Below are 15270 nucleotides of genomic sequence, written 5' to 3' on the forward strand. Positions count from 1 at the left end.
TAGTGTGCCCACGTATGGCACAGGCGCACTGTACTACTATTACAACTAATATTTATTGTACTACTGTATGGAACTGTGTGAATCACTTATTACCATGCATTTGATTAAGATTTATTATACTACTGGCACCATGAAAACAATGTAAAATAGTATTGGTATGATGAATCATCATAACCTAGAAAACATTTGAACCATCAGCCAGTTGCTCCTATACAAAGAACACATGTTATTTCATGCTGACATAAAACAGCATTTGTTTTCAAGGAACTAGATCTAACAATGTTTGTTATACCTACAAACAAGAATTCAGCACGGCCATAAAAAAAACCTTCTGCCTAAAGGAGGCAGTTATTTGTCCACTGTTGAGAAAGCCCTCTGTTGATCTCATTGTAGTTCCCAACACCCCTTTCTTTGGCAAGGTACTGGTGGTTTGTGGTGTTTTCCCAGCTTCAAGATTCTTGGATGAGATGTGTTGTCTTGATCAGTGATTCTCAAACTGTGGAGTGAGACCCTTGTGCGGGAAGGCATGGAAGTTGCTCAAGGGGAGCGCAAGACTTGGAAGCTCTGATCCCTCCTACTCCTCCTCTTCCCAAACCTTTTAAGTGCAAAATTTATAGATGTGTTGACTTAAATACTGAATTTATTTAAATAAAATTGTTCTAATTTGAACGATACTATTTCCTTATAAAATATTAAAGTATGAATATACATGAATGTGTGATTTAAAATATACACACTAATATATTTTTATTCATATACTACATTGTGGGAGGAATGCAATATCTGCATGTAGATATAAAGGGAGCCGGGGGGGGGGGGGGGAGTTTGACTACCACTGGTCTAGATCTATTTCAGTCTGGTTTCAGGCAGCTTTGATTGCTGCCACACTGCAGAAATAAATAGCAATAGCATGTACAGTTGGCCCTTGGAACTCACGGGGGATCTGTTTCACACACCCCACGAATTCCAAGTATCTTAGGTATTCAAGGCCCATAGGCTTGAGTGGGATGCATGCATGCAGGGTGCGCACCATGCCGTTAATGTGCACATAAGCACTCCCTCAGTGGTTTACAAAGTGTAAGCTAATTGCCCCCAACAAGCTGGGTACTCATTTTAGTGGCCTCAGAAGGATGCCAGGCTGAGTCGACCCTGAGCCCCTGGCTGGTATTGAACTCACAACCTTGTGGTTTGTGAGTGGGTGGGTGATATTTTAAGTTTTGTATGTTATAGTAATATGAGTTTTTATTTGTATTATAATATATTATAACAACAACAACTATTATTATTATTATTATTATTATTATTATTATTATTATGTATTTGAGGCAATAATGTTTGGGAAGTTTTGTTCTAATAAATTTAGCTCTAATAATCTTTGCTTAATAAAACCATTTTCTTCTGTCCAAATGGAAGCCATTGGTTTACTTTACTTTTGTCTATAGACAACTTTCAGTCATGGGCAATTTTCAGTTAAAATCAGTGATAAATAATCAGGACAAATGGAGGATAACTAAAGATATAAGCAGTATCCAAGTACAAATATCTAAATACTAGCTGAATAATAACAATGTTGTAAACACTGAAACAGACAGAAAAAAATTACAAGTTCATTTCCACAGTGATAAAAAGACATACCAGTAATTGATGAGAGCTGTTGGATCCCTGTTGTAGTTATTTCTAAAGAAAAAGAAATACATTGTAAAATCAAGAATTGGATTTTTCTCTATATTATCTTTACCATAGTCAGGCAAGGGAAGTTCTATCATCTTGTTAGTTGTTCCCAAATAGCAGGGCTCAAAAAGGTTCCATTTTGCCTGCTAAGATAAACTAAAAAGAGTGTTGGCTTCCATAATACAAACTGGATCATCTTTACCATTAGAAGCTTCTCCTTTTGTGTCATGTCTTTTTAGATTGTAAGCCTGAGGTCAGGGAACAATTTGTAAGCCACTCTAAAGAATGGGATATAAATACAATAATAAATAAATATATCAGGTATTGAAATGGGGAGGAAAGTCATGTCATGGATCTGCCGTATACTCTTAAAAAGAAATATATGTGAAAAGCATCCTGAAGTTTATATATGTCTCATGTCCACAAAGAGACACAAAACAGGTGGGACTGATGGTACAACCTGAACACTTCCTGGCACAATTAGGAGAGAGAAATGGCCTATCAGGAAAATACATTGAAGATGCTAAAAGGTACCTGATAAGAAACCAAACAACATCTGCAGACACTTTGACAAGCAAAGAGTTAATGAGTACATAAAGCCGAATGTATCTTTTGCCTATGGGCTAGGCCTAATATTACTACTACAGTGGGCCCTTTCCTTACATGGGGGATCCGTTCTGGAGCCCCCTTCCCCCACATAAGTGAAAATCCGCATATCCTTGCGCCCCATAGGAAACAATGGGGGCACGTGCATGCGGCGGTGTGAGCCATTGTGTACATTGTCGCACGGCTTCCACATAAGCAGAAAACCACGTATAGTGTGCCCACGTATGGCACAGGCGCACTGTACTACTATTACAACTAATATTTATTGTACTACTGTATGGAACTGTGTGAATCACTTATTACCATGCATTTGATTAAGATTTATTATACTACTGGCACCATGAAAACAATGTAAAATAGTATTGGTATGATGAATCATCATAACCTAGAAAACATTTGAACCATCAGCCAGTTGCTCCTATACAAAGAACACATGTTATTTCATGCTGACATAAAACAGCATTTGTTTTCAAGGAACTAGATCTAACAATGTTTGTTATACCTACAAACACGGCCACTTTCAATTGTCACTGGCTGAGTTTTCCCAGAGATAAGATGTTAAATTTCTGATATCAGCCATAACATCATTTTATCAAAAATATTAGCCAGCCATTTCTAGAAAATGTCTTAATCCAGAAAGAAGGAAGGAAGGAAGGAAAGAAAGAAAAAGAAAATTGATGAATGATTTGTGCAGCTAACTGGAAATGTTCTTTCTCATATCTGAAACTCATAAACCAGATGTTTTTCATCCAGAAGGTTTCACATTCAGTCCTAGCAGTGATAAAAAGACATACCAGAGAAATGTTCCATCCCAGTTGTCATTGAGAAAAGTCTCTGTTGATTAGTTGTTCCTAAAGAAAAAAAAATTATAAAATTAAGTAGAATGTTATATAGTGAACATAATAAAACAATAAACAAATAAAATGATGAAATAAAAGCATAACCAATGAGGGGGGAAATCCAAGATAAAAAAGGACAATAAAACAGACTTGAAATGACTCAGTTTTGTATCTGTGTTCTTTTACTTGTAGCAAACAAACTGGCTACATTTTTATTAATCTTAATATTTGTGATTAATACATATATGTAACTCATCAAATTTCCAAAGGAATAAACAAGGCAAAGGAGAAATCAGATCAGCTATTACATCTCTAAAAATTACAGCACAGTTATAGTATGTCCACATGGACAAATTGTCAAGTGACAAAGAAAGTCTGTGGCCTGTTACAGACAGCCAAAATAAAGCTGCTTCGAGTCACAGTGGAGGTATGGTGTTTAAATGATGCATGCGTCCTAAGAGTCCAGAAGCCACACCAAAGCCACGCTCCAGTCCTTAGGGCTGGAGCATGGCTTTGGTGAGACTTCTGGACTCTTAGAACTCATGCATCATTGAAACACCATACCTCCACTGTGACTCGAAGCAGCTTTATTTTGGCTGTCTGTAACAGGCCTGTGTCTGGTGATGATAGCTCACAGAAAAAGCCCTTCTGCTTCTGGAGATGTCTAGCAGTGCTAGATACCTTGCAAGGTGCAGATTAATCTTATGCTGCAAGCAAAGAACCACTCTGGTTTATTGCAAGTCCTTTCTCCTGTCCATCTGAAAGCAGTTTAATCAGCGGCCAAATGAGTTTACTTTATTGAACAATGAGCAAATATATCAAATCAAGGCTAAATAACCAGTCTAATTACAAATATCGTAATATTAACAAGCTGACAACAATGTTGCAAATTGAGAAATTTACAATCTGGTTTTCATAATGAGAAAAAGACATACCAGCTGTTGCGGATGAGAGTGGTATTCCACTAGTTGCTTCTAAAGAAAAATAATTTATAAATTTAAGTACTATGAAATATGGTCAATTTTTCTATTGAAGTTCTGGAATTAAGCAAATTAACTTGATAATCTGTGCCATTGTTTCTTGTCACACAATATACTATGTCTATTGGGGTATGGCAGGTACCACCCCATGTTTCTCTAGAACAGGGGTCGGCAACCTCCAGCCCACGGGCCGGATCCGGCCCCCGGGGGCGGTTGTCGCCGCCACCGCCGGGCGAAAAAAATGACAGCGCCCAGAGAGGCAAAAAGCCATGCTGGGCGCCGCCATTTTCTCGCCCAAAATGGCGCCAAAGTCTCGCGCAACCTTCTTTGAGGTCGCGCGAGACTTCGCCACAATTTTTTCGCCCAAAATGGTGGCGCCCAGAGGCGAAGTCTCGCGCAACCTCAAAGAAGGTCGCGCGAGACTTCGGCCTCCTGGAGGCCCGATGCTGTCGCTGCCGCCCTCGAATAGGGCTCCGACAGCCGCATCGGGCCTCTGGAAGGCCCGCTGAAGCCGTCGGAGCCCTATTCGAGGGCCGCGGAGGCTGCATCGGGCCTCCTGGAGGCCCGATGCCGTCACTGGCGCCCTCCAACAGGGCTCCGGCGGCAGCAGCAGGTCTCTGGAAGGCCCAATGCCGCTGTCGCAGCCTTATTTGAGGACTCCGCAGCGGCTGCGGGCCTCCTGGAGGCCCGATGCCATCGGTGGTGCCCTCCAACAGGGCTCCAGAGGTGGCAGCGGGCCTCCAGGAGGCCCGGTGCCGTCGCTGGGGTCCTCCAAGAGGCTTTTTTGCCGGCCTCTGACAGGGCCTGGGGACCCGTCAGGGGCCTGCAAAGATGGGGAGGCCTGGCCCCCGGAGGGTGAAAGCTCCACCCCGGCACGTGGCCCCGCCCCGGAGGGTGTAAGCTCCACCCCCGGCACGTGGCCCCGCCCCCAGAGGGTGGAAGCTCCACCCCCGGCATGCGGCCCCGCCCCGGAGGGTGGAAGCTCCACCCCCGGCTTCGGCCCCCCAGTCGCCTGAGGGACAGCAACCCGGCCCCTGGCCCAAAAAGGTTGCCTATCCCTGCTCTAGAATCAAAAGTTTCTCTGTAATAAATGTCATTTATTTTGCCTTATAGGCATTTTGTATTCACTTACTACTAATATGCTTGATGTTACTTGATCTATATTGTTTCATGTAATACCTTTTTAATGGAATGTGACCACTAGGTTAGATTGCTGCCACTAACTTTACGGTTTACCAAGGTTGATATGGTTTCCTTGTTATAGATTTTTAAAAGTTTGTCTTTGGGACTGGAGTAAAAATCTTTGGTGCGGTGCATGCTGCTTCTCTGAAAAGACCAAAAAGGACAAAGCTAACCCCAATTTATTAAAGTCAACAAAAACAATAATTTAAAAATCACTGCAGATATGACACCATGAGTGGAAACTGTCAGTGACAATGTTAACAATAACAATGTTCAGCCATGGCCCAGGAATCTGTACCCCTAAAATGCCATTATTTCAGTAAAATTTCAAGCTCTGGTAAGGGCAAGTACCACTGTCTTTACTATGAACTGGTTTCATGATATCACCAAATTGTTACATGATCCCTGATTAACTGGGACGATTATGCTTTTTTAAAAAAAAAAGAAAAAGAAAAATGCCAGGTCACCTGTAATTCAGCAGCCCTTCAGCAAAAAAGAAGCGAATGGGGAAGGAGAGTGTTTCAGAACAGAATTCCCCCTAATTGTGCAAGATAATATTCTGACGTAACCGTTAATTGCTATGGTCACTAGATAAGGACCATATTTAGTTCCCACCACAGCTGTATGTATAAGTATCCCTCTTTCCCTCTCCAACTATAATATTGAATGGCTGCCATTCACATAGAGGAACATATGAACATATGAATTTGGAGACCCTATAGCACCAAGGGAGGAAACTGTAATCTATCCCTCTTTAGTGGGCCTTCACTGACAGGGTTCCCATGAGGGGATGGGAGGGGATATGCTCCATATACTCTAGGATCTCTGGTCCTCCACTCCGCACATGTTCTATAATGTATAATTATTGACATTTTGCCAGTTTGCATAAAATAGTTATTGTAATTGAATTGTTGTGACCTTAATCTAAACCAGGAATGGCCAACACATGGCCCTGTAGACATTGTTGGACAACATCTGCATCTCACATCATCACTCACTGCTATCTATGCAGGTCTGTGCTGATGAAAACAAGTCCAAAAAGATCTGGAACTTCATAAGCATTTCAGCTTTTAATAAAAGACAAGTCCCATTTCCACTGTAATTAAAAATACTATATAAGCCTTTACATAAAGAAATCCTCTGTGAAAACAATTCTTACCTGCAGGATTAACGGTTTCATCTGAAGATGAATCTAAGAACACAAAATCATAAAAAGTAAAATTAAAGAGGAACTAAAAACTAAAAACTAAACCTACTCAAAACCTACTCTATGATAAAAAAATATTAATGATGTCTTGCCTGAAGCACCATTAGGGTAGGTGACAAAAGTGACAATGGATGAGTCTGCTGTAAATAAAGAAATGTTTTTTATATTAAAAACTGAAAATGAAATATAAACAAGTTATTATGCTCTCTGTTGCAGAGGTGGGACTTATATGGCTGGTGCGCAGACCCCTCCCCTGGGCTCCCTCAAAACCCCACTCCCTAATTTTCTGGGACCATGTTTCTTTCCAGGAGGCACAGTTCTCTGCTAAAACCAGGAGTGCACCCATTCCTTGTTTATTGTTTGTTTGAATAGAAAATCCATTTCTTTCCCAAGCCAGAAGTGTTTCACATGGAAGCTAGGCTGTAGCCGCTAGGATTTTAAGAATGGCCCCAGACCTCTGAAGCCTGTCTACACTTGCTCTAGACAGCAAGACTATTATCAGTGAGTGGAAATATACAGAAAATAGATTTTGCCTAAGCAGTAGGAGAAATTCCCTAATAGTAAAGATTATTTAATAATAACCATTATTTGCCTAAGGAGATGGTAAGCTCTCCATTGTGTTTTTATGTGTCTTTAAGTCAAACCTAACTTAATGGTGACCCTATCCTAGGGTTTTCTGGTAAGATTTATGCATTGGAAAATTTCTATTGCTTCCCCTAGAGTGTGTGGCTTGTTCACCCAGTGGGTTTCCACGGCTGAGGAGTGTTTATATGATCCTACCTATACAGAGCTCTATATGTTCCTATACAGCAGTGACCCTTCAGATGTTGGAAAGGCCATTGGCTATGTACAGGTGATGGAAGTTGGAGTACAGCTTCATCTGGAGGTCATACAATCAATATTCCTTGGGCACACCATGTTTAGAGGACATCTTGACTCAAGATGGCTTCCAGTGTTACAAACCTTTTCATTTCATCTCCTGTTTAAGAGCTATATAGATTCTATACATTAGAGAAGAGTACACACATTTTGGGACCTAATTGTTTTGTGAGACATTTAACCTTTTCTGTCAGAGAGCTCTGGTGCCACAATAAGCTGCAATTCCCAGGATTCCGCAGCACTGGGCCAGGTTAGGTAAAGTGGTCTCAAACTGGATTATTTCTGCAGTATGTTTTGGACCTTTGTTAGCAGTAATTCCAGATTTCAAATTTAATTAAATAATTTTGCCAGATTTTAGCCCAGATCCTAGAAACGCTGACAAACATACACAAGTGTGCCTTCATCTGTGGGATGTGGATGCAAGAGGGGAGAGGCTGGCATTCAGTGGAGGCAGAGTCAGTAGTCAGCAGTTCTGGCCAGCCTTTCAACAGAATGAGCAGGAACAAAAGAAATGCAGAGAGCATGGAGGCAGTTCAGAGGGAAAGTGAAGAGCACATTGGCGGGATACAGACGGGCAAAAAGGGGTGTATTCATGACGTCATGAAGGTAGAGCCTTCAGACGGGCCTTACCTGAATGCCGCCATGAACACGCCCCCCGCACGCCCCAAGCGGGAAGAAGCGGCATTAAAAAGGTGTTGCTTTTCTCCGCTTCTTTTCCGTTTGATGCGCAGCTGCGCAGCTCCGTCTGTAAGCTGCTGCACCGGTACGCCAGAATTGCTACGCCGCTAATTTAAGTTGCCCATTTAAAAGCTCCGTGTCTGCTGCGTTGCATAATGAGTCGGGGTCCTGGAACATGCGCAGTTTGCAGTCAGGCTTTAATTGCAGCGTCAGCTGCCATGCAGGTGTGGAAGCTGCAGCACAGCTGCAGCGCATTTTAAGACTCGTAACCCTAACCCTAACCCTAACCCTAACCCTAACCCTAGAGCAACATGTACGCATGCGCTGCTTGGAAAGTTTGGACTTTAAAGTGAACCCCTACACACATTCCTGTGCCATTTTCACCTAACAATAAAAAACGCTAAAACTGTAAATATTTACATATATACAAGGGAGGTGATGGGGGATGGCAGGGGGACAGCGGTGGCAGCGGAGACAGCTGTAGCTGTGCACTGCAGATTCAGCAAGCGCGCGGGGACCAAAGGAGAGGAGGCATCTATGATGCTGGTGACACTGGCAAAGTGCAAGCGGACAAGGATGCCAACACCAGCTGATCACCAGCTGGCAGGAGACCACCATTGTTCTTGGGCAGAGCGGGGGGAAAAGTTTTAAAGGGGCTTGGGCACTTTAAATGTGCCCATAGGCTTTCTGCCGCCGCTGCTTAGCGCTGCAGCTGCGCAGCTGCGCATCCGCCAGCCGGCAAAGGAAAAAAAAAAGCCCCATTTTTGGCCGCCCGTGAGGAAGCTGCCTCTCTCTTTGCAGCGTCCTCCGAGGCGGCGGTTTGGAAACTCCGGGTCTGAAACGGCTCCAGGTGAGGCGTCTTCACTGCCCCCCATGTGGAAGCCTCATCTCCTGAGCCACGCCCCTGGGGCGGGCGGTCTGGAGGCTCCGTATTCAGCAGAATACACCTCCAAGACATCTTCCCCTGCCCGTCTGTATCCCGCCATTGTCTCTGGTCCACTGTGTGGGTGAGGAGAAATGAAGCTGAGCAAAATGGAGAAGAGGCAGCAAGAAAGCACACAAGGCAGATAGTAGTAAACTGAGGGAAAGAGGTAGCAGAAGGAAAACTGAGCCAGCTAGCCACCACACACTGCCAAAGGGCTGGGTCAGAGAAAGGAGAGACAGGGGGGAAAGAGAGAAAGAGAGAGAGAGAGTACAGGAGTATGAGAGATGGATAGAAATAGAGGCAAGGGAGACAAGAGACAAAACTGACTGAAGATAAGAGGACAGGAATTGTGAGGAGTGCTGCTGAAGAAATACAGAGAGTGAAAGGAGGTCTCTGAAGAGCACAGAAGGAAAAGCAGCAAGACTGAGCAGCATGGCAGGTTGTGGGAAACCAGTGGAGGAGGCAATCAGAGCTTCGTAGGAGAGAGAAGTTCCAAGAAAAGCATGGTGACCGGAGGGGGGGGAGGGAGCGAAGGGGGCAGGTGGATCTGGTCAAGCAGTGATCAAAGTGAGGTGTTCAGGTAGTGGATGTCTTCCAGCCCAGGAGAGGAAGAGGTGGAAGTGAAGGTGAAGGTGGAGGCATTGACCACGACTTCCAGGAAACTAGGCGTTGTGTGATAACAGCATTCTCCTCTGCAGCCTTCAACTACATTCCGATATGCTCATTCAAAGTAAAGACCTCACTTCACTCCACTTTGATTCCTATAGAAACCATCATTGACCCAATGGATAAGTTGACCCAGGTTTTCAGAGCAAATTTTTAGACTAAAATGTTTTGACTTATAGTTGAGTATATCATATATGATATATATTTGGTATGTGTAACATGTGTATTGATTGCCCACAGTCATACTTCAATCAACTTTTAAATGGATTGATACCTGTCAGTACAATAATTAGTATATAAGGATCAGTCCCAGTGCTTGGAAAGGTACTTTAAGAAGTATGATATAATGACTTGCTGAAGCTATTCATGACTGAGCAGTGATAGGAGGAGGATGCCCTGGGATGCCAACCATCATCCTACCACTACTCAAGTATGAATCTCTCCAGCATGTCATTATAATATTCTTCAAAGTAGCTATTGTGATTTGTTTCTTTTATAAATTGTAAAGTGGGTATTATATTACATGATGATTTCGTTAAAATAACATTGAAAAAAATAAACATACCTGGTGTGCTTGAAGTTTTTCTACTTCTTAATGAAAGATCAACAGCATTGGCTGTAAGAAAAAGTTTTATTTTTTAAATTCTTTCTTGTCCAGCAACTTACACTATCTACCTCAAGAGGGCACCACAGAACTGTGTAAAATGTAACGGCATAAAAATATCCTGTAGAACCACGCAACTTGCTGATGAAAGTTGGGCTTGCACTTATACCTGGTGGACTGTGCAAAGGAATAAAGAAAAGTTGCTGAAAGAGATTTGTACTGTATTTTAAAAGCCAAATGTCTCCCCCATCCATAAATCTTCACATACAAAACTCTAGAGAATGAATGGCCATACCAAAATGTTTTCTATATCTTTACAGGAATAAAATTGCCTTCCAAGAATGAAAGGAAAAACTATAAATTACAGCAACACCCCCCACCCCCCACCCGCAACATTTGTGCCCAGATGCCATGGATTTTGAGCAAAATACACTGTTTTCAGTGCATTTTTGTGGTTTTTTAACAAACCCTTTGTTTTATATTAAAACATTTTTTTCTTCCAAAAGTCCCAAATTACGAAAAAACAAACAAACAAACCTTGTAGCAACTGGTCATTTTCTTGATAGAGTGGTAGCTGTGTCAATACACTTTCTTGTCAAGAATGTGAAAATCTGCTAGTATTCTTAAACCCCTATACTCTCTCTTCTTGCTATGTGACCAAAATAAGAAAACTGGGAACATAATTCAACTAACTATGATCAGACTAGAGTGAAATTGCAATTATTTGTCTGAATAGGTTCTAGGTGTTTAGATAAAATGTAGTTAAAATTAACTGTAATTCGTGCAACTGCTTCTGCTCTCATCTTGGCCACAACAGACAAAGAAAAGGAACATACAATGTTCATTATTTCATTCCCATTGTACTAAACTATGGTTTAGAATTACATCTGAACAAGACTACTGTTATCTAAATAAAATTGGGAAGGACTGGAGGCTCCCCACTAATTATACCACATTCTCATAAAAGTTAGGCAATTTAGCTATGAGATGAGTAATATAAGGATCATTTCCACCTGTGTATACCAGTACTAGCTGAGGAGAACTCCAAGTTTGGGTGAATTCAGATGGATTTTACTCAGAAATATGCAAGAGTGCAATCAAACACACAAAGTAATTCAAATAGAGACAGCATTCAGAGCTAATCAAAATGGAGGTATAGAAATTAGATAGAGAAGTTTGACAGGTGTAAAGACGGTGATATTTAACTGTCTGAAGAGTAAACCATAGACAGTGGGAAGTGGCTCAGACTGGGGTCTGAGGGCAACACAGTTCATAGATGGAGCACAGGCTGGTGGCCAACAGCATGCATATTGTGTGCACACATGCTAGGTGCCAGCTGTGTGTGCACAGAAGCTAGATTTTTGGACCGATATTTATATCTGAGATCCTCAAGGGGTGTGCTATCTTGCAAGGTAACAAAGATCTCACGATCTTCCTAGGAACTGACAATGGGATTCTGGACTAATTGATAGCTTTAACTTTAAAGTTACAAAAACAGTGATTGGATTAGGACAATTCCAGAATGGAGAGATAGGGAAGTTGGATTTTAGCATGGCAGGGGATCGATAGGAAACACTGGCTTACTTCTTTCAGTGTAATGAGACAAAGGAGGCTTTGTCTCTTGATACAAGAAGAAATACAAAGGGACTGGTGAAGGAAGGAGTAATCAGCAGACCTGTTTAGCTTTGATTGAAGCATTACTTGGGTCTTACACATATCTTCAGGTTTCCTTGTCCTTCCCATGGAAAATTCACCTATTGTTCCAAAGGTCATTGTGACCTTTTAAGAACATGCTGGCTCCAGATATGACAATATAGAGACCCCAAATACAAGATGGGGTAGGAAGGATGAATAATACTACTGTCTATTTTACATACAGTGGGCCCTTACCTTATGCGGGGGATCTGTTCTGGAACCACCACCACCCTGCGTATGGCAATAAGCATGTATGCTCAATCCCCATTGGATATAATGGGGCTCATGCTCACGGCACAGGCATGTGTGCGCTGTGGGTGCATGTACCATTCTCCCTTTTGCCGCACAGCTTCAGTGTAAACTGAAAGGTGCGTATAGTGCACACACCTGTACAATGATCTTATATTACGAAAGTAATGATTTTAAATGTTTCTTGATTCTCTCCCCCCACTCCCACCCAACAGTCTTATTAAGGTTGCAACTGAATACACACTGAGAGTAACCTCTACTGAATATAGTGGGGTTTACTTCACTATTAAGAACTGTTTATAGTACCATTGTTGGCTGATATGTTTTATTGGGGGTGAGTCTGATCCTGTTTGGCTGAATGTTTCCAGAAATTGGGCTGGCCATTGGTGTTTCAAAAGGCTCTGTACTGTCCTTTGTATTTTTTACCATCTATAGTACAACCCCCATATCTGTGGTGGATACATTCCTGGAATTACCATGGAAATGTGAAAACACTGAAATGAATGACTATACAGTCACACTGGAAGACTTAGTGATTCCTAAAGGGAACATCTCTGTAGGTATTTCTAGGTCCTCTGGTGCAACTCTAAGGTCACTTTCCACCAGAAGGTTATCATAGAATTGTGCTGAAGGACATAAAAATTGTGCTGAAGGACATAAAAATGACTAGAGAGAACATATTTTTTTCAGATGTGGATAAGTAAAACTGTGGGTCCTGGTCTTGTGGATAAAGGGTTTGTATTGTATATGAACTTTCTGTGGCCTGTTACAGACTGCCAAAATAAAGCTGCTTCGGGTCTCTTTGGAGGTATGCTATTTAAATGATGCAGTGCTTAGGAATGGAGTGTGGCTTTGGCGCAACCTCCAGACTCTTAGGACCCATGCATCATTTAAATAGCATACCTCCAAAGAGACCTGAAGCAGCTTTATTTTGGCAGTCTGTAACAGGCCTAGGTTACATGGCATTTTGGGGCTGGGTCTCATTATTATGTTGATGATACTCAGATCACAATCAATGTCAAGAAATCTGTAGAATTCCTGAAACATTGCAGTGAAGGACTGAATAAGGAGGCTGAACCAGATGCAATGAGTGAATAAACCGAGTATCGGACCAGACAAGACAGAAACAATCTGGAATGGTAGCAGGAAAAAACAAGCTGGAATTAGGATTCAAAACTGTACTGGATGGGGCTGCACTCCCTCTGAAAGACTAACTTACACCTTTGGGGTTACTCTTGAAGCCAGAATATCTCCTGGAAGGTCACATGCTGTGGTCAGATACACTTTTATCCAGCTTTGGCTAATGCACCAACTGTGTCCCTACCTAGAGAAAGCAGATTAGTTCACAGTGGTTCATGCTTTAATTACATTCCATTTAGACAAGTGTAATATACCTTTCACCTTTTCACTTGAAAAAAATATTTGGGGGGCTATAGCTAGGGCAAAACATGGTGCACAGATTGTCTGGTCTTCTATCGACTGTAATGATTTCCAATCTGCTTCTGAGTTAAATTCAAGATGCTGGCTTTGATCTACAGAATCATAAATGTCTGGAGCAGGATATCTTGAAGACCTCTCCCACCCACACATTCCATACAAGCCTGCCCATAATTAGATATCTTCAGGGGAGGCAGTGTTACATATTCCACCAGCCCAAGAGTTCAGTAGATTAGTGAGTTTATAAGACTGGGCTTTCTCAGTAGTATCAACTCCATTGTGGAACTCCTTCTCCAAGAGACATCAGGCTAGTCCCATTACTACAGAGCTTCTTGAAGGCAGTCAAGACTGCATAGTCTTTGGCCTTAAATGGAGTTGACTTTTAGTACTATTTCAATTGTGTATTGTTGTTGAAGCTGATTGTTTAGATTGGTTTTGAAATCTGCTTCTCAATAATGTTTTTATCGGCATGGATTGCATTGGGAGCCCTAGAAGACTGAGAGGTTTACTTTCATTAACTATCATGCAATGAATGCTGATTCTCAGAAGAAATATGTGGTGAAGAACTTGGGGGTTTTCCCAATCAAAAATTAATCATCCACAAATGAGGACATACTGCTGACCATGCTCTCTCTACGCGTTTTCCTGTTCACTGTATTGACATGTCATCAAATTTCTAGTCTTTTTAACTTTACTGTGAAGAGGAGTGGCCAGCGGGCTTAGTTTGGAGATATAATCCTTTAATGCACACAAACAAGGCAGTGATCATTCTCCTGTGAGGTCTAAATAAACCGTATAGCAAAAGCATACCAGTGGTGGGGAGGCAACCTTGGAGGATCATTACTATCTATCTGACAGCAGTTTTTTCATCCTATTGCTTTAGTCAACTCCACCCAACTATTTTATTTTTAATTGGTGAATAGATATAAATGACTAATGGATATAAATGTTTCTAGACTAGTTCCTGTTGCTTGATTTTTTTAAAAAAAGATGTAATTCCAAAATATTACAACCAAATTCTGATAGCTGGCAAATAAATGTTGTTGTTGTGTGCCTTTAAGTCATTTCCAACTTATGGCAACCCTATATTGAGGTTTTCTTGGCAAGTTCCTTCAGAGGAGGTTTTCCCTTTGCCTTCCTCTGAGGCTGAGAGAGTGCAACTTGCCCAAGGTCACCCAGTGGGTTTCCATGGCCAAGCCAGGATTTGAACCCTGGTCTCCAGAGTCGTAGTCCAATGCTCAAACTACTACATCACACTAGTTTCTGCAAATAAATGAAAAATAAAATGAAATAAACAAACACTTGGTTGTAAATTCTAGAAGAGGAAGTACTCAAGGCAAGTTTTATCTTGCTCTGTTTGAACAAGCTTTACAAGCGCAGTCCAAGTTTCCCTTCACTGTTAAGATATAAAGAGTCTGATAACATAATTGGAGCCACTCAGCAGGGCACATTTTCAGGCTCTTGTGGCACTTAAGGAATACTAGTGAGTCTTTCATAGGTATTTCTTTTCCTCCAAAGATAAATTACAGTATATTATGACCCACTGCATTCTGCAATTGGGGTTTGTTTCCAGTGGCTACAGTGAAAGGGGAAAAAGTAACACTGTAGTAATGGAAATAAAGCTTGTAATGTCGCTCTTTGAAAAGGGCTAG

At 41.7% G+C, this 15270-nt stretch overlaps 1 protein-coding gene across 3 annotated transcripts in view; it reads right to left on the reverse strand.

The window, feature by feature from the left end:
* The window catches only part of ADGRG2 (adhesion G protein-coupled receptor G2), a 78005-nt gene that overhangs the window by 33750 nt on the left and 28985 nt on the right, over positions 1 to 15270 (reverse strand). For all 3 annotated transcript variants that reach the window (XM_089511703.1, XM_089511705.1, XM_089511702.1), the window contains exons 4-8: positions 10199 to 10249; positions 6438 to 6470; positions 4052 to 4090; positions 3072 to 3128; positions 1636 to 1677 (exon numbers count right to left, since the gene is read on the reverse strand). In XM_089511703.1, coding sequence (XP_089367829.1) covers positions 1636 to 1677; positions 3072 to 3128; positions 4052 to 4090; positions 6438 to 6470; positions 10199 to 10249 — 222 coding nt within the window. The remainder of the gene's footprint in view (positions 1 to 1635; positions 1678 to 3071; positions 3129 to 4051; positions 4091 to 6437; positions 6471 to 10198; positions 10250 to 15270) is intronic.

This window comes from Sceloporus occidentalis, unplaced genomic scaffold, assembly GCF_023333645.1.
Source record: "Sceloporus occidentalis isolate IW3139 unplaced genomic scaffold, rSceOcc1.0.p SCAF_2, whole genome shotgun sequence".
NCBI lineage: Eukaryota > Metazoa > Chordata > Lepidosauria > Squamata > Phrynosomatidae > Sceloporus > Sceloporus occidentalis.